The 20,333-nt window shown below is 36.1% G+C and overlaps 1 protein-coding gene across 1 annotated transcript in view; it reads right to left on the minus strand.

Moving 5' to 3' along the window:
* Positions 1-4,935, minus strand: part of dctn1b (dynactin 1b) — a 67,031-nt gene extending 62,096 nt beyond the window's left edge. Inside the window, exon 1 of the mRNA XM_056470972.1 lies at positions 4,601-4,935. Coding sequence (XP_056326947.1) covers positions 4,601-4,633 — 33 coding nt within the window. The 5' untranslated portion in view covers positions 4,634-4,935. The remainder of the gene's footprint in view (positions 1-4,600) is intronic.
* Positions 4,936-20,333: the final 15,398 nt, after the last annotated feature.

Consider the following 20,333-nt stretch of genomic DNA (forward strand, 5'->3'; position numbering starts at 1 on the left):
GCATGTCGAAATTTCATGACTTTTCCAGGTTTTCCATGACCGTATGAACCCTGGAATATATTAATGCTGAGACAAAAAAAACTAAAAGTAAAAAAAAAATTTTTTTTACACTACTGCTCAGCAGTGAACCCATGTTTCAGGTCTGCCTAGACTGTCATCTTAGAACGTGCTCAACAGTGCTCTAAGGGTTACAAGAAAATGTCAAACTTGTTAAAGTCTAGTCATTTTTGTTGTGGGCGACGCAGTGACACAGTGGGTAGCACTGTTGCCTCGCAGCAAGAAGGTCGCTGGTTCGAACCTTGGCTGGGTCAGTTGGCATTTCTGTGTGGAGTTTGCATGTTCTCCCATGCAAGGTTTGCAAGGTTGGTTTCCTCCGGGTGCTCCGGTTTCCCCCACAAGTCCAAAGGCAAAGACATGCAGTATAGGTGAATTGGCTAAGCTAAAATTGTCCGTAGTGTATGTGTGAGAATGAGAGTGTGTGGGTTCCCATTGATGGGTTGCAGCTGAAAGGGCATCCGCTGTGAAAGCATGTGCTGGATAAGATGGCTGTTCATTCCGCTGTGGCGACCCCTGATTAATAAAGGGACTAAGCCAAAAACAAAATGAATTTAAGCCATCTACACTCTCCTCATTAGGAATCTGAACTGGCCTCCAATGCTCTCCAGATTATATGTCTAAGAGGAAATTGAGGGTTATTTAAGAAAACTTGGACCAGCACACAAAGCTTAAAAAGTTGTGACGCAGCCTCAATCTTTACTGCAGAAGACTCTTGAAGAAGAGCTGTTACCTGCAGCCACAGTGAGAAAAAGCTCTCTCACTCACAGACACACACACACCAGCTGATCCTGAGAGACCTGCTCCATTTCACTCTCATTTAGACATTTAAATGGTCTAATCACACTGAGGCTGTATGGGTTCCAAATAGAGTTTTATTTCTATAAACTGAACTAAATACAGAGTTACACAATAACAGTCTAAGGCACAATATTTGCATGGTTATTATTTATTCCTGCTGACTCTACTTGTAAACTATAAATGCTCTGAAGAGCTGGGAACATTATTAGGTTACACCAGAACAATAGAAAGGAAGCACAAGTGATGGAAGTCACCTCTCCTGAAACTCCCAAACACAGAACTGTGCAGAGACTGACTGCAGTGGCACATTTTCATTCATTCCACAGATAAATGTAATATAATGAAGTTGCTGACTAATGCTGAAATAAGACGAAGAATACGTCATGTGCACCGGACACGAGTTACAATTAACTGACTCATGACTCAGCAGAAATCACTCACTGAGGCAGTTTGGGGGTTTAGGAAAGTGATTGTTGGGTTGGATCGAAATAATGTAAAGTATTTAAATAATGTTAAGTTCCTCACAAATGTGAAGCTCTTCTATATGTATGTGCTGGACACAAAGCCTCTGTGTTTGAGTAGAATTTCTATGCATTTTCTGTTCAGCAATAAAATATTGTTATAGTAATATAGTTTAAGTAACAATTATCATTATTAACCAGTGGCTTATTATATTAAGATATTGGCTGTTTATTAGTACTTAGAAAATAGATATTTTGCATGATCTTATTGGAGATCTCTAATCCTACCTAATACCTAAACCCAACTACTATCTTAATATACTATCTATACTATCTATATACTATCTAATAGCTATTAATAAGCAGCAAATTAAGAGTTGGTTGAGCTAAATGTCATAGCTAGCAGCTAGCTCTCTGCAACTCTCACATGGTCGCCACTGAAGCTAAGCAGGGCTGCGCCCGGTCAGTACCTGAATGAGAGCCCACATGGAAAAGTTGCTGCCGGAAGTGGTGTTAGTGAGGCCAGCTCAACCTGCGATCTGTGTGGGTCCTAATGCCCCAGTATAGTGAAGGGGACTCTGTACTGCTCAGTGAGTGCCGTCTTTCGGATCAGACATTAAACCGAGGTCATGACTCTTGGTGGCCGTTAAAAATCCCAGGATGTCCTTCGAAAAGAGGAGTTTAACCCTGGTATTCTGGCCAAATTTGCCCATCATGGCCTCCTAATCATCCCCATATCATAATTGGCTTCATCACTCTGTCTACCAATCAGGTGGTGTGCGGTCTTGTGCAATACAGCTGCCATCGTGTCATCCAGGTGGATGCTGCACACTGGTGGCGAATGAGAAGATTCCCCCAATGTGAGTGTCCAGAAAGCGCTATATAAATGTAAGGAATTATTAATTATTATTATGGTTATTGGTTTGGTAATAGCGAGAAAATAAAATGTGACCAAAAAGCCTATCATTTGAACTGATTAAAATACTAAATCATGTGTGAATGTGTAATAGAGGTTTGCATAGGTATATCAAATTTGATGAAATATGCCAAACACAATGGGACCATCGTAACTGGCCCACCTTTACAGGTACTCTGCCCTGCACCAGCTGTGGGTCAGTGGCATAATTTCCCCCACCTTTCTTCCTTCAGCACCAGTTAGGGATATACTCTGTATAAGGGTTGGTGGTTACAGCCGGTCATCAGATGTGCACCCCCCTTTCCTTGGTATTTTACCACACCAAGGAAAGGGGAATGACCATCTGAAGATAAATACAAAAACATATGAATTTCTTTTTCCATCACGATGGCAACTTAATGTACTAATCCGGTCCTCTAAACCTAATCCTCACAAAACACTTTGAATTTAATTTGATATTGAGACATTATATATATTATGTTTTCTCTTTGGCTGTTTCCTATAATGTGAATAATTACAGGTTTTATTCTTCTTGTCGGGATTCATTGCTAGTCATCATCAGCCCACATAAACTGAGATTTTATGTTTATATAGCCGGACTAATTAATGTTTTATATGGAATAATGGCCTTAGATTTATGTCACGAGATGTACTACATTAAACCATGTTATTGGCTGAGGGTGATGTTTAGCTAAAGGCTTTGATTCAGTAAGTTATATGGATAGTTTAACCAAAAATGAAGATTTGTTGCTAATTTACTCACTCGCGTCCAAATTTAGGTGACTTTTTTCTTTAGTCAGACATTAAAGACTTTTTTTGTATGACTAAAATAGTAGTCAATTTACAAGTCCATTGTGAGCAAAATTAACTAACACAGTAACTATCAATAATTAAGAACACAACACATGCATTCTCCCTTTCTTTTGTAAACTGGAAGTTTGTTTACTGTATGTCATGAATGGGCTCATGACCATTTGCAGATGCTTTGGGTTAAGAATGTTGTAATAAAGTGCAGTTTTTACCCAGACTGAATGTATTGATGGGGTGGCACGGTGGCTCAGTGGTTAGCACTGTTGTCTCACAGCAAGAGGGTCGCTGGTTCGAGTCCCCAGTTGGCATTTCTGTGTGGAGTTTGCATGTTCTCCCCGCGTTTGCGCAGGTTTCCCCCACAATCCAAAGACATGCGGTATAGGTGAATTGAGTAAGCAAAATTGGCCGTGGTGTATAAGTGTGTGTGTGAATATGAGAGTGTATGGGTGTTTCCCAGTTGCGAAGGGCAACCGCTGTGCAAAACATATGCTGGAATAGTTTGTGGTTCATTCCGCTGTGGCAACCTCTGACAAATAAGGGACTGAGCTGAAGGAAAATGAATGAATGAATGTATTGACAGAATTAAATAACTTTTTACAGATATTAATTTAGTTTTGCCTGCTTTTTTGACTCTCAAAGTACCAGTAACCATTGACATGCAATATATGAAACACCAAGGACCACAATTAGTCTAAAATTCTTTTTTATTTTGTTTTTACACAGAAAAAAAGACACCTAAATCTCAGATAAGAGATTCCTTCATTCATTCATTTTCTTTTCGGCTTAGACCCTTTAGTAATCAGGGGTTGCCACAGCGCAATGAATCGACAACTCATCCAGCATATGTTTTAGACAGCAGATGCCCTTCCAGCTGCAACCCATCTCTGGAAAACACCCATAAAACCTGGAGCACCTGGAGGAATCCCACTCGAACACGGGGAGAACATGCAAACTCCACACAGAAATGCAAACTGACCCAGCCGAGGCTCAAACCAGTGACCTTTTTGCTGTGAGATGACAGCGCTACCAACTGTACCACCACCATGACAGAAACACTTCTCATTTAAAAATCAAAAGTCTGTCAACATTTGCTCACCTACAAGTCATTCAAAAGTTGACCTGACATTGATCTGTGTAATGAAAATAAAATATGCTGATGAATGCTAAAATCTAAGCAAATCTTTATCCATACAATGGAAGTTTTTGAAATATATATATTTTAGTTGGTAATGACATAAGGGTGAATAAATGATGACTTTTATACTATCCCATTAACAAAATCAAAGCAGAACCAACAATCAACTGCATCGCATCAATCTGTGCATGTCCTTTGAATGTGTTACTCATTAAACTGCCTCACAAAAACACAAGAACATTCGATCGTAGCGGTTCACGAGCGAGTGCATTTTAGCTAAAAGCTGAGCCTTACAAATTCCAGAAGAGCGAGCCCACGCAAACTCTCACGGCTGACACTAAAACACCTGTACATGAACAACACCAAACACACTCACTCCACTTCATTACAGTTACACACGAGAGAGGTGTGTGTGACACTCACCCTGCTGTAAGTGTATCGCTTCATCTGAGACATGCTGCTCCTGCTGAGAGACTCACAAAGGTTTCTTGCCCTGCTTCAGCAACCAGTGCAGTCTTTTCAACCCCCAAAGCACCGTCCCTCTGTCTGTCCTTCTCTATCTCATCATCATCATCATCATCACTGCTCTGTCCAGAGGATGATGCTTCAGACTGAGACCCAAAAAGAAGATGCAGGAGGAGGAGAGCGCAGAGGATCCGCTCAACGTGTGTAAACTGTCATTAGACTGAGACAGACATGCATGTGAGTGTGTGCGTTTGTGTGTGAGTCTGTCTGACAGATCTGTGTTGGTAGGTGAGTGTGTGAGAGCAGTGCAACTGCGCTAATGTCTGTGCTGCAGGAGAGAAAAGATGCGCAGCTGGGTCCTAAAGCCCTCCAACACTGGATATTGATTAAATGTACCTGTGTGTGAATTTGAGTGATTAAAAGTGAAATAGAGAACATACTGTAAATACTGTTTATTAAACACGCTGTCATTTATGACCAGTGTGACCCAGTGTTATTATGGTAAACCTAAATATAAAAAAGAACAATTGATTGGCACTTCAAACTAATTATTTTAAAGGCCTTAAATAAAAATTATATTATAAAAATGAAATTTTTTGTGTGTATTTCACCATTAAAAATAGAAAAAAACTTATTTTATTATGGTTTCAATTGTATATTAAAGGACATTTTCATGAATTTGCTTTAAAAATAAATGCAAGTTACAAAGCACATAAAATGAAATCAAAATGAAAGCAGAAAATATTATAACATCTAGTTAAAAAAAGATATATAAATATATACAAATTGTGTAAAAGTGCAATAGAGACTACTAAAATATAAATATACCAATGGTGATTTTCTGCCTGACTGTGCAAAATGCAAAATACAACCAATTAAATTAAAACAGCTGTGCAGTATATATATATATATATATATATATATATATATATATATATATATATATATATATATATATATATATATATATATATATACTGCATATATATATACTGCATATATATATATATATATATATATATATATATATATATATATATATATATACATATATATATATATATATATATATATATATATATAATATATATGAGCAATATCACACGAGCAGCAGTGTGATGTGGCTTTATATCGGCACTGGTGGGAGTGTGATATTGCATTTATGCAACAGTTCAATGGCAAGATCGTGTTTATAAAAGAGAAAATTAAACACAGAAATCCTTTTGTAAGAGGAACTACTTTCTTCTGCCATTCATTCACATCTGCAGCTGACGTCAAAACAGCAGAAACCGTTGCTCATTTACCAACGTCATTTTAGAGCCACTGTAGTATTTGAATGATTCTCTAGCATAGGGATTCTCAACCGGTGGGCCGTGGCCCACTATTGGGCCTCAGCGATCCTGCAGGTGGGCCGCGAAATAGCTTAAATTTAACTCAATATTATACTAGAATTTTTGGATTTCATTATTAATATGCTCTATTAAAGGGATTGAAATGCGCTCTCTCTTGTTCTCTGGTTGATTACTTTAAACTCAACACAAAAACAGCCGAACGTGCACCCATACTGGACGATCTAGCAAGGCTCAATGCTGTTTTTGCCATAATGTAAAATATGCATATGACTTGCGTATGAGCTTCAGACGCACTCTGGCGGAGCTGTTCACTGTTCCTGTCAGCGATCTCTCAATTATATCTGGCTGCAAACTTAACTGCCATCAGATCGACGCGTTTTTAACAGATTTAGGGTGTTTTACTGTATTTTACATCTGTCTGTATATTTATGAATATAGATATTTAATAGTAGATATTCAGTCAGTCCTATTTAAAGCAGAAGCTGGTCTTTTGCAATCTCCCTGTTGACCTGTGGTTCACTTTGAATTTGTGTATGTTTAAAAAAGTTATATATAGTTTTAATATATTTTTTATAGTTTTAGTTTTATATATATTTAAATTACATATATTTTTTATAAAATTCTCATAATAGAAAATAATAGAAGGCAAAACAACTGAATATATTTATATATATATTTGTTAATAAATAAAGGTTTAAATGAGCATTTCATACAAACATTTTAGAAAAAATATCAGACAGGTGGGCCTTTAAAAAATGATAGGAGAAAGAAGTGGGCCCCGAAGTGAAAAAGGTTTAGAACCCCTGATCTAGTGTAATGTCTAGTGATGACAAAACAGGTGATTTTGCTCACATTTTGAGATTATAAGGCTGAACGACATGAAATGCCATCTCAGTCTACAGAGATATCTCCCAGTATTTCTCCGTTGCAATTGGGAGATCACAATATCACTATTGTATAAATACTACAACATACAAAAGAGAGAGATCGACTTAGAAAAGTCGTTTACCTGTTTAATTATGATTTGATCAGCTGTAGTTTGAAATTACACTGATTTTCTCTTAGGGCTTATTATGCGGTCTCTGTCGCCATCTTGTGGATAAACAATGTCCTTTGCTCAGAGACAGGCTAATGGCAGCCAATGTGCTGTCTCTCAGAAATGATAAATATTTTAAAATAGCCACTATCCTTATAAATAAACTGCATAGATGCAATCTAAACAACTACATTCTCGACTAAAAAAGCCTCAAATGTACATTATGTTGCCCAACAGCAGCAATATTTGTCAAACTGTAGTATGTCCTCAGCTTGTTGCTGTATGTGGGCGGAGTAATACACAAGGGTGAAGAGGCTGGACGAGTGCTATTATTTGCAGAATATCGCATGGCTATCAGCCAATCAAATTCAAGTACCAGACAGAACTGTTGTATAAATATATTTATTGGCTGCCACTTTATATACAATGAAACTAATCCCCTTAAGTAAATAGCTTTTTTTAATTTTTCACCATTATCACAATTTTTATCACTTCAATTAATTTATCAAATTATATGTTACTGAGCTATGAAATACTTTCTACTAAGTACTCATAATTTTGGATTGGTCAAAATGTTGTCATTGCTTTGCTGTAAAATAAGAGACTAAATAGTTAATAACTGATTATCGTCTGCAGTCAGTTTCTTATTTATTTGTTTGTGTTCATGTTTAACAGGGACAATACAAAAACACAAAAACCAACCTAATGTACTTCATTACAGCAAAATACCCTCCTTCAGAGTGGTACAAGACCAAGCTGTGAGGATTTGTTTTGCGATAATAACCAGCTGACGGTACATTATTATCCTTCACATATTAATCACTGGATTACCAAAGGACATGTACGGCTTTGTACGGAGGCGATCACTGGCTTTAACAGCTCTCTTTCTACTACAGTTCTCGGTCGGACAACACCAAATCCATTCTCACACACACAAATGTTTGCACCCTTGGCATAAAAGGCAGTTTAAGGTGCAGGTCTCTTTAAGACTGCTTCTCTGTTTCTCTCCAGGCCTATTTGAATGTGACGCAGCTTCCAATATAAAGCTGAACACAGTGAGGAGAGGCTCACACAACCTCGGCAGAAGAACAAACACACATACACACGCTGACAGGATTAACACTCTTTATAAACTACCACTGCACCGAATCCCCTGAGGGCTTATTTCTCTATTACACGTTGCGCACAGAAAGCAAATGCTGATGTTTAAAATGCGCTCACTATTCACTGCCATACAATTACAGTTGAAAACAGCATGCTCACAAAAAACAGTAAGCAATTGTAGGACAGTCTGAGAGCAGACGTTCAGATAATGCACAGATAAATCTGACCACTCTATGAAACAGCGTCTCTCGTATGTATCAGAGATAGACGGTCAGCAGAGGATGTTGTGGGTTTGGTAGGGAATGTGGTTTGAATGATAGGAAATGCAAATGTAACATACAGAGACAGAGAGGATAATAAAATAACAATGTGAGGAGAGAGAGAGAGTGTGTGTGTGTGTGTGTGTGTGTGTGTGTGTGTGTGTGTGTGTGTGTGTGTGTGTGTGTGTGTGTGTGTGTGTGTGTGTGTGCGTGTGTGTGTGTTATTTAAAACAAATTTTGTTTTTTATACATATACAAACACCCACATATGTGTAAATGTTTTACTCTGGTAAATATTTTATGCACTGGATGCCCTTTCAGAAACACATGACAGAGAGTAAAACCCTCAGTCCTGGGAAACACTATAGACTGGAAAACACCCACACTCTCTCATTACCACAGACATGCACTCATACACTACAGCCAATTTTAGCTTTTCCAATTCACCCATGCTGCCTGTCTTTGGACTGTGGGGTGTTTTAACTTCAGATACTTACTTAATATATTCTTATTTGTTATGTTATTATTTGTTTTCTGTCATTTAAATATTATTAGTTGTTGACAGAATAAGACAAATATTAATATTTTACATTTTACTCATCCCCACCGTGTCATCTGAACACTTCATTCATTCATTCATTTTCCTTCAGCGTAGTCCCTTATTTTTATCAGGGGTCGCCACAGCGGAATGAACCAACAACTATTCCCGTGTTTGTTTTACGCAGCCGATGCCCTTCCAGCCACAACCCAGTACTGGGAAACCATCCGAACATTTCTTCTAAAATTAACATTTTTAGATCATTTTAGCCTTATATTTAGTTATTTTAAATTAAAGGCAATAAAAAAAACCTACTCTTTGCATTAAACATGAAATTGCTAAACCTACATATAGGAGTCTGAGAAGTTTCATGCTTGAAAACCATCCTGAATTACAACACTTCTGCAAAGACAAGTGGGTCAAAATTCCTCCACAGCGCTGTAACAGACTCATAGCATGTTATTGAAAATGCTTGATTGCAGTTGTTGCTGATTGGCCCCACCAGATATTAGGTTTAGGGGCAAACAAACACATTTTCACACATTTCAAAACAGCATGATGTGTTTACTTGTGTTATCTTCGACTAATAAATAAATTTATTTGGTGATCTATAACACAAACATGTGACAAACGTGCAAAAAACAAGAAATCTGTAAGAGGGAAACACTTTTGCACACCAATTCATATATGTGAGGTTTATTAATAAACTAATTTCGAGAGGATCATGTGCTTATGATTTATCACAGCCGGTCTCGTATTAAGCTAATCAGTATCATCCAATCATATGAGCCATAAGCTACTATAAATAACCACAGTTTTCAGTCCACTTTATCTTCGTTTGGAAGACACCCCCCTTCCTCCCCATTCTCCTCCTTCACTTTAGATCGGGCGGCACAGAGGCCCAGTGGTTAGCACTGTTAGCCCCACAGCAAGAACACTGCCAACCCTGGTCCTGCCAGGGTAGGTGTTTCTGTGAGGAGTTGTATGTTCTCCCCGTGTCCGCGTGGGTTTTCCCCGGGTTCTCCGTTTTCCTCCCACCATCCAAATATACACATCATGCATAACAATGAAGCATTTGTCTAGCCCCCTTTTTTCCCTCACGTGTTCCCTTAGCTACTGCAGATGGGGAGTTCTGAGATCCACCGAGCTCAGGCTCCCCTCTCGCTCTGTAAACGGGAGGAAGCCCCGGGCTCGAGGATCCCTTGAGCTCGGGGCTCTCTCCCGGGACAGCATGCCAAACAAGCTATTGATGAATCATCAGCTAAGTGTGAACTCTGGAAATACATATATATATATATATATGTGTGTGTGTGTGTGTGTGTGTGTGTGTGTGTGTGTAAAGTGCTCAGCATAATTGAGTACACCCCATTTTGAAGATGAATATTTTGATCCATTTCTCAGTGAATATAGGCAACGTATTTTGGTGCATTTAAACAAAACAGATTTAATAAACAGATATATTTATTACAATAATATTTTAATCACCAAACATATTTAGAAATTGAAATATTGAAAAACAATTACAACCTACAAAATTTCAATTAAATTTTTCTATTTTTTTGCTTTTTGAGTTTTCTTCTTTTTTAAATTTGTAATTAATATTTTTCTATATCATATAAATTTGGGTTGCAGCTGGAAAGGCATCCACTGCGTAAAACATATGATGGATAAGTTGGCAGTTCATTCTACTGTGGCGAAGCCCCAGATTATTAAAGGGACTAAGCCAACAAGAAAATGAATGAATGAATGAATTTATTTATTAATGTATACATTTGGGTGTACAAGTTTTTGGACCATTATTGTAAGTTATTTTATTAAATAAGCTCCAGTTTTAAAAATGTCCTATTAAAAATATGAATTTTAAACAGAGATTTGTGAGGGGAGGGTGTACTTTTATATGCCGAGCACTGTATATATACAGTTGTAGTCAGAATGATTAGCCCCCCTGAATTATTAGCCCCTCCATTTAATGGAGAGAAAAAATTTTAAACACATTTCTAAACATAATAGTTTTAATAACTCATTTCTAATAACTGATGTATTTTATCTTTTCCATGATGACAGTAAATAATATTTTTTATAGATGTTTTTCAAGACACTTCTATACAGCTTAAAGTGACATTTAAAGGCTTAACTAGGTTAATTAGGTTAACTAGGCAGGTTAGGGTAATTAGGCAAGTTATTGTATAATGATGGTTTGTTCTGTGAACTATCGAAAAAAAAATTTAGCTAAAAGGGGCTATTCATTTTGACCTTAAAATGTTTAAAAATAAAAATAAAAACTGCTTTTATTCTAGTGAAAATAAAACAAATAAGACTTTCTCCAGAAGAAAAAATATTATCAGACATACTGTGAAAATTTCCTTGCTCTGTTAAACATCATTTGGGAAATATTTAAAAAAGAAAAATAAATTCAAAAGGGGCTAATATTTCTGATTTCAACTATATATATATATATATATATATATATATATATATATATATATATATATATATATATATATATATATATATATATATATATATATAGTTATTGTTAAAGTGTCTATTTTATGTTTCAACTTATTTTTGTGAAAATAAAATCGCCAAAATATGGGTGAAATAATATTCCATCTTAAAATAGTGAAGTATTTTAATGTCATCAAATGTTTTTTGTCCAAATATGCCTGACATGATTGTTTTGGAATTTAAACGATATGTTATTCTAAATTACATTTTAATGTATGACAGCATGCTTGATTGCACTAAAATATAAAACACCCTGTGTTATATGTAGAAATCTGACTCTGTCTTTTTTGAAAATAATAAATAGTTAGAATGAACGACAGAAAGAACTGGTGTATTGTATAAAAGAAGAACGAAAGCAATGTGTTTGTGTACATTTGCTTATTTCCCGTGCAGTGATGATGAACTGATGAAGCACATGCCGCCTCGTTCATCTGTTCCCCATGAATCAACAAATAAATATTACAGAATTCAACAACCTCCACTGTAATTTCACTAGGCTAAATAATAAAAACGGACTATTAAAAGGGATGTTGAAGGCATCGCCAGCATCCCGTCAATCCTGTCATCGATTAGCCACCGCCTATTTATATACAGCCGCTTCATCCCTCACAGAGGATGAGCAATTACAGTAGCAAAAAAATCGAGGATGTGAGGCTATTTTCAACGGTTCGTTCATGCTTTTTAATTTAAACCATGGATTTAAACTTACCGTGGCGTTTTTTTTATTTTTTTGGTGCTGTGTTTGTGTCTTCTCCCGCACAATGTGGACGTGACAGCTACTTCCTGAGGAGCGCGACGTCACGCACAGCGGGAGAGACTCACCGCCCGCGAGCCGCGCTCTGTTTACAAAAATGCCTGCTTAATGGGCTGTTTTGGCACTTATGCCGAAAAGGGCATAAAATGGGGTCTGAAATCTATTCAAATAGACATTATGAAATTATTCTCTGGAGTTTCCATGGAAGTAGCATACGTTTTCCCGTTAATAAAAATGTTGATTTTATAGCCTACATATCAGTGTTTCTCAACCACGTTCCTGCCCTGCTGAAAAAACCAGCATAGACCAGCATGATTTTCATGCTGGTCTATGCTGGTCAATGCTGGTTTAGCTGGTCTACCAGCTTGGTCTTGCTGGTGATGCTGGTAGACCAGCTTGGTTTTGCTGGTTGACCAGCTTCAGTTTGCTGGTGATGCTGGTAGACCAGCTTGGTCTTGCTGGTCATGCTGATCTACCAGCTTGGTATTGCTGGTCATGCTGGTAGACCAGCTTGGTCTTGCTGGTCATGCTGGTCAACCAGCTTGGTATTGCTGGTCATGCTGGTAGACCAGCTTGGGCTTGCTGGTCATGCTGGTAGACCAGCTTCAGTTTGCTGGTGATGCTGGTCTACCAGCTTGGTATTGCTGGTCATGCTGGTAGACCAGCTTGGGCTTGCTGGTCATGCTGGTAGACCAGCTTGGGCTTGCTGGTCATGCTGGTCTACCAGCTTGGTATTGCTGGTCATGCTGGTAGACCAGCTTCAGTTTGCTGGTGATGCTGGTCTACCAGCTTGGTATTGCTGGTCATGCTGGTCAACTAGCAAGGTCTCATTAAGCTGGTCTACCAGCAAGGTATTGTTAAGATTCATTTAGTTGCTAGTTTCTGTTCAAATTACTGAAATAAAGAAATACTGAAACTGGAATTAAGCTAGCATTGTCAAGCAGTCCTTTAGAAGTATACTAATATTTTGTAAATCTTTGGCCTGCAATAAATCATACCCCTTCCTAATTTTTCACACAAATATATTACAATTATTTAAAAAAAAGAAGATTCTTGAACATTAACATCTGTTTGAAATTTTTTTTTATTGCAACCGAATTTTTGCATGATATATTGATACTGTAGTATTGCTACCACAACAATATATATAGTACATTCAATATTCACATTGATAAATGATCATGCTTCATCTGCATTCATACATGTGCAAGATAAATACAGTACAATGTATTATGGGGGTTGTTTAATCAAATAACATTGCAGTAACATTGGAAAAACATTTGTTCATTTGTAGTTTCAATCTCAGTTAAAACTCTTAAAGCCATAGTACACCTAGCAAGTTCAGGGCATTGCAATTCCAAAAAGACAGCAAATACATTTAGGTGACTGACAGGTTAAGCATGAAATCTTTGATACAAAAGATTAGTTTTCAATCAATAGTGTGTATATATATATATATATATATATATATATATATATATATATATATATATATATATATATATATATATATATATATACTGTATATACATACACACACACACACACACACACACACACATATATATATATATATATATATATATATATATATATATATATATATATATATATATATATATATATATATACAACAATTCATATATGCCACCATGTGGACATGACAACATCAAAATACTATAAAAATAAATCTTAATATATAAATAAATATTTTTATGCTACTTACACTGGCTGGGTGATATGGCAAAAAAAATTATCACTATCATTTTTTTTTATTTCATTCGAAATCGATAATTATCACAATATAAACAATATAAAATTTAAAACACGTTTGGAACAACAAAAAGGTGACTTAATGGTGACAAAATTTTCAGTTCTGGATGAACTCTCCTTTTAATGGTGAGTATGGTGAATTTAGGGTAAAATATCCTTTAATATATTTTATTTAGGGATGCTAACGATTACTTGATGATCGATTGATTGTCGATAACCCTTTAATTGATAGACCTTATCAATGACTGATTAAGCATGGACATTTAAGGGTTCAGTTACACTGCGCTGTGAGACGCATGCATGACTTTATGCATTACATAATCAAGCGTGTGCAGTTTACCTTGCCCTATCCATATTGCGGGATGCATAAAACACTATTATGCGCAGATCTCGGTTATATCCACGGGTGTTTTAACCAATTTTATCTGACAGACTGGCATAATTAGGCCTATGCAGACTCTTATTTTATAAATGGCGCATCACATCGAGACATGCATGGAGCGTCTCCATTCACACAACGAGTTTGAGTTCTCTAATACTTCAGACCGAGTTCGTTCTTCTGAGATAATCCAAGAATACTTTTAGTGCTGGAAATATTTTATAAAGACTGTCCAGCTAATTCAAACCACTTGATTAATTAAATTGAAACTGTGAAAACAGCTTAATGGATTGTTTTGGCGCTAAAGCATATACTACTGAATAAGGCACAGCTTTCAAAAATGATGACATGAGACTGCTGGGTAGTTGCACTGATGCTTGTGAATGGTCCACGTTTACCAACACTTGTTTGGGTCTGTAATTTCTTAGCATCTTCATATTTGGAAGGGTGCCATTGTTTTAAATGATGAAAGGTTTGTGGTGTTGCTTGTTTTTGATGGCACGAGTCGTCTGCGCAGTTTGCAAAGAACAAGTCCAAAAAACAAGTAGCTCCAGACTACTGAAGTTTAGTGACATTTCTTATTAGCAATGTCTGTGACTGTGACCTTATTTTTAATTAGTTTTGGAGGGAGATTTTCTAGTTTTTATTAGTTTCTCTATTTTGAAATGACTCAGTTTTAGTTTAGTTTTTATTAGTTTCAGTTTTTTTTTTTTAAATGAGGATATTTGTTAGGTGCATGATTCAAAAACAACAGAATAAATATCGTATAATAAAAACTCTGTCATATATTTTTTTGAAACCTATATTCAGAGGACACATGAACACTATCATCTACCACTACCATCTACCCATCCTCAATTTCAAATACAATAGCCCACAAGACAGCAGCCTTAAGTACAATATGTGTGCAAGGCTGATTCTGATGTTAGATACACAGTAGTGATGGGAAGTTCAGATATAAAGTCAGCAATAGTAATTTCAGTCAGTTAAAACCTCACCATGATCTGAAACATTTATTACAGTAAAGTTTTGCAACCCAACTGAAGCATGATTCACCTATTTAAACTCCATTACGATTTTCTTTTATGAAATAAACTTACATTTCACCAGATCCTCTCATTTAAGCCCTCGCTTTACCCGCGCTGCATTTGTTTGAGTTTAGTTCAGTTACAGCAGGCTGTCATACTGTTTGTGATTGGTTCACTGAATCACGCATGCGCAGTTTTATCGGTTAACCGCTTCTCAAGTTTGATCTTAGTGTAACGTCACTGTTCTAATAACTGAATAAGAGTATATATTGGATTATTTGGAGTTAGAGGGGGTATTACGCTTGTTAAAAAGTATGTAATTTGTGGACGAGTGCTTACTGGAGACGTGAATCTTTTCAAATGATTCAGTTCAATTAGATGAACTAGTTCAACCTGTTCACTTAGAAGATCCGGTTAAAAAAGATTCATTCAGGATCGCGATACAGAGATAAAACCCATTATTGGGCACAAACGTGTTAAAGTAATAGTTATAAGTCTCTGTATGTATGTAATGCTGTCACCATGCTGCTGTGATGTCCACTCGTTGTTTTTGTCGCGGGAGCAACAGCGAAGTTTACTGGAGGAGAACCGGCTCGTTGTGGCCAATGGCAGCAGGACTACAGACTCTGAGGTGCCGTACGGGTCAAACACCTGCAGCGCGGAGTAAATAGATTTACTTCTAAAAGGCTTACAGTAAGATTATGTATTAAATACATTTACAAATACAAAAACGAAGGAGGTTTTTGCTATAATTTTAGTTAGTTTCAGTTAGATTTGTATGTACACAATACAGTTTTAGTTAGTTCTAGTTTTTTGAAAAACTTTTTTATTTTTATTTCAGTTAACAACAATTATTTTACATTTTAGTTTTCGTTTTTTTGTTCGTTTTTGTTAACTATAATAACCTTGATACCTACAGGAGAAAGCTCCTGATTGTTTGTTTTATTTATTATCTGATTCCGAACTATCTTTTATTTTGAAACATTACAGTATTCGTTTAATTTTCAACAAAGCATTCGGCATCTTAACGACCGAGGAGACGTGAGTATTGCTTTATTTCTTCTTGCTAAATAAGACATCAGTGGTCATTTGTGTAGTCCTGTTGTGTTAAGCTCTGATCTTATTCTCTTTTCTTTTACTGCCAATTTTGACTTGTGCCTGCTGTGGATCCATCTCTGAACTGGATTCTCTTTTGGATTTCTTTCTCTTACTGCTTTCTCTGCACCAACAACTACGCCTGGTCTTCGGCTGCGCTACCTGGTCTGCTGTATTCTCCAGTCCAGATCTTCAATGTAGTGCCTGCAAATTTAATATATTTATTTATTTACATTTTAATGCTTTTTTGTTTACTTTACTTGTTTGTTTACCTTCTCAATTGACATTTTAATTTAGCCAACCCTTTATATATAGTTAATTATTTAATATAATCTAAACTATTTTATACTGTTTGTTTATAATTAGATGTGTACTGTATATTAAATGTTTTGAAATATATAATAAAAAAAAGTTTGATTATATTTATTTGTGTGGCATTTTTACACTTCAAAGTTTACACATGCAGTTGTTAAATTAAGAAAAAAGAATGAACAATATTTAATATTAAGTAATGCTGAAAAATTATTACTGCTTATCCTGTATTCTAGGCAGTACTGATAAACCGTCAGGAAAAAAAGCAATAATACATGTAGTAAGAACGTCATCTCACAGTTGTTGAATGTCACACAACAACATTGCTACAGCCTTCTCAGGTCTTACATTTCTACACTGTAACAATGTAGCGAGCACAAAAGTGGCGACATTGCCTTTGAAAAAATGCAACATTGTACAGACATCGCTACAACGTAAATGTGTTTGTTGGGAAAAAGGTTGGGAACCACTGTTCTACAGTGTGAATTATGAATCTTGTAAATTCACAAAATATAATGACGAACATAATTAAATTTATTACATTTAACTTAAAGGCCATTGCAGCATTATTTCTTTTAAATAACACCAATAAAAATGACTCTCACCTCAACATCTGCAGTGTGTGATCCTGAACCATATGACACCTTTAAAACACATCTTGCGGTAAGACTGGTCATACATTCTTTTGATTCAATATAATTAATCATTATATGTTTAATTATTAAAAGTTTACTTAAAGACCATTGCAACATTATTTTTTAATATAAAAATAATAATTCTCTCACCTCATCATCGGCAGTAAGTGATTCCAAACCTTCTGTCACCTTTAAAAAAAACCATCTGCAGGTAAGACTGGTTATACATTCTTTTAATACAATATAACTAATCATTATATGTTTAATTATTGAAAATTTACTTAAAGACCATTGCAACATTATTTTTTAATATAAAAATAATAATAATAATTCTCTCACCTCATACATACTTTTAATACAATATAATTGTTTATATTTAACTTAATATAACAATTATATTTAATATATTATAATGTAATTATAATGAGCTGACTTACATCCAATTGTCCTCTTTTTAGTCTTCCATGGGGAAATTTAACTGTGCTCTTCGGCTCTAAGTACAGTTTGTACTTGCGATTTGGCATTCTAAATTTAAAAAGGACATAAACATAATTATTAACAGGACTACTCAAGAATGGTATGATGGTTAATACAAAGTAATTAATTTACTAAAAGCTATACAGTCCTCACATAAACTTTATTTATCAGGTGAAATTAATATTTGTTTAAATATCTTCTAATCCTTGTATGTTTAAACTGAACTACTTTGTTTACTAGTTTAACAATAAGATAAATTGGATTAATAATATTGTTCTTGTTTTGTCATGCGGAAGTATTTGTGTAGAAGTTTTATAAATAGGACTGCATGGAACCCCTGCACTGTAACGTACAGTGTGACTGCAGTCGCTGTAACCAAGGCAACAGTATCAACAGTGACTTCCCGCCTAAAATCGTTAATTCCGTTACCGTAATTTCACGTTTATTCGGTTTTATAATATAACGTAATTATAATTTTTATAATTTGTAATAAGCCATGTTCGCCTACGTGAAGTACATACAAGATGGGTGTAAGGAAATCGTCCCCATAGCCGATATTAAAGACTTTGACCCGAAAACGGGAGACCTCAGCAAAACGTACTGGGTGCGCTGGCAGGATAAATATTTCAAGGGACAAATATTGCTCCTAAAGAGTGAGTCATTATAATGTTAACTTCAGTAGTTCGTTAATAATGTGATAAAAGTACATTTAGAAAACTCTATATCGCCACTATTAACGTTAAATGTCATTGAAAGATTGGTCAAGGCACTAACGTTAACTGTTGTCCGTGCTAACGTTAGCTAACGAACATAGTGTGTTAGTAAAGCAGCGAGCTGGGTTAACATTGAACATTGTTTTTAATGACAGAAGACATTGTATTACGTTACATGTAGTTTAAGTACTTACATTAAGTGTTATTAACATTCCAGAGTCCAGAGAAGAGGTTGAAGAAGTGCTTGCGCAGGGTAAGCGGGTTCGTGTTAAACTCATCAAGGACTCATCACCTCCACGGCCGCGCTCCGAAGAAGAGGAAGCCAAAATCATAAATGTAACGTTGTTGGTGGTATACATGTGAAATTTTAGCTATTGCCATCTTGTGGTACTTGAATGTATTGACAGACTACTTGTGTTAAAAATTATACATTGAAGGCTCAGATATGGAAAAAAAAACATGTAATGCCATTCCATAATCTTGTGTGTACTGCAATCTGTCTTCGACCACGTGAAAGTTTTCAAATTATCACCATTATCAGCTAATAATATCAGACTCTAATCATGGTATTTATATCCTTTGTGCATCACTTTTAAAGTTACACATAATTCAAAATGGACAAAATGTTAAAATTGTCATATTATGATATTAAATATTTTTAATATTCCTTTCTACTTTAACTCATGCCAATATTTTCACCAGCATTAGTTGTAATCATAATTGCCATACATTCATAAATTTTCAGAATATGAATACATTAAATGCTGCTTTATTTATAATTTTGATTCCTATATTAATAATAATAATAAATGTTATTATTTGCCATACACTTCATAAGCCTTTTGCCTTTGTTACAGTCTTACAGTCCTGCTTATATCCCTCCTCATTACATTCATTCATTGATTCATTCATTTTCCTTTTGGCTTAGTCTCTTTATTAATCTGGGGTCGCCATAGCGGATTGAACCACCAACTTATCCAGCATATGTTTTATGCAGCGGATGCCCTTCCAGCCGCAACGCATCACTGGGAAACATCCTTACACATTCATTCACTAGGACAATTTAGCCTACACCCAATTCACCTGTACCGCATGTCTTTGGACTGTGGGGTAAACCGGAGCACCCGGAGGAAACCCACGCGAACGCGGGGAGAACATGCAAACTCCACACAGAAACGCCAACTGACCCAGCCGAGGCTCGAACCAGCGACCTTCTTGCTGTGAGGTGACAGCACTACATACTGCGTCACCGTGTCGCCTCCTCCTTATTACAGTCTTGTATTAATTTCAAGGCATTCATATTTGGTGGTGCAATGGGTAGCACAATTGCCTCATAGCAAGAAGGTTGCTGATTTGAGCCTCGCTGGATCAGTTGGCATTTCTGTGTGGAGTTTGCATGTTCTCCCCGTGTTGGCGTGGGTTTCCTCCGGGTGCTCCAGTTTCCCCCACAAGTCCCAAAAACATGTGGTAAAGGTGAATTGGGTAGGCTAGCATATGTGTGTGAATGAGTGTGTATGGATGTTTCCCAGTGATGGGTTGCAGCTGAAAGGGCATTCGTTGCATAAAACATATGTTGGCAGTTCATTCTGCTGTGGTGACCCCAAATTAATAAAGGGACTAAGCCGAAAAGAAAATCAATGAATGAATAAATTAAAAATCATTAAGCTGTCATCATGTGTTTCTAAGGTAATTAAAATTGAATAATGTGATCTAAGTTTAAATTTTAA

Source organism: Danio aesculapii, chromosome 13, assembly GCF_903798145.1.
Source record: "Danio aesculapii chromosome 13, fDanAes4.1, whole genome shotgun sequence".
Lineage (NCBI taxonomy): Eukaryota > Metazoa > Chordata > Actinopteri > Cypriniformes > Danionidae > Danio > Danio aesculapii.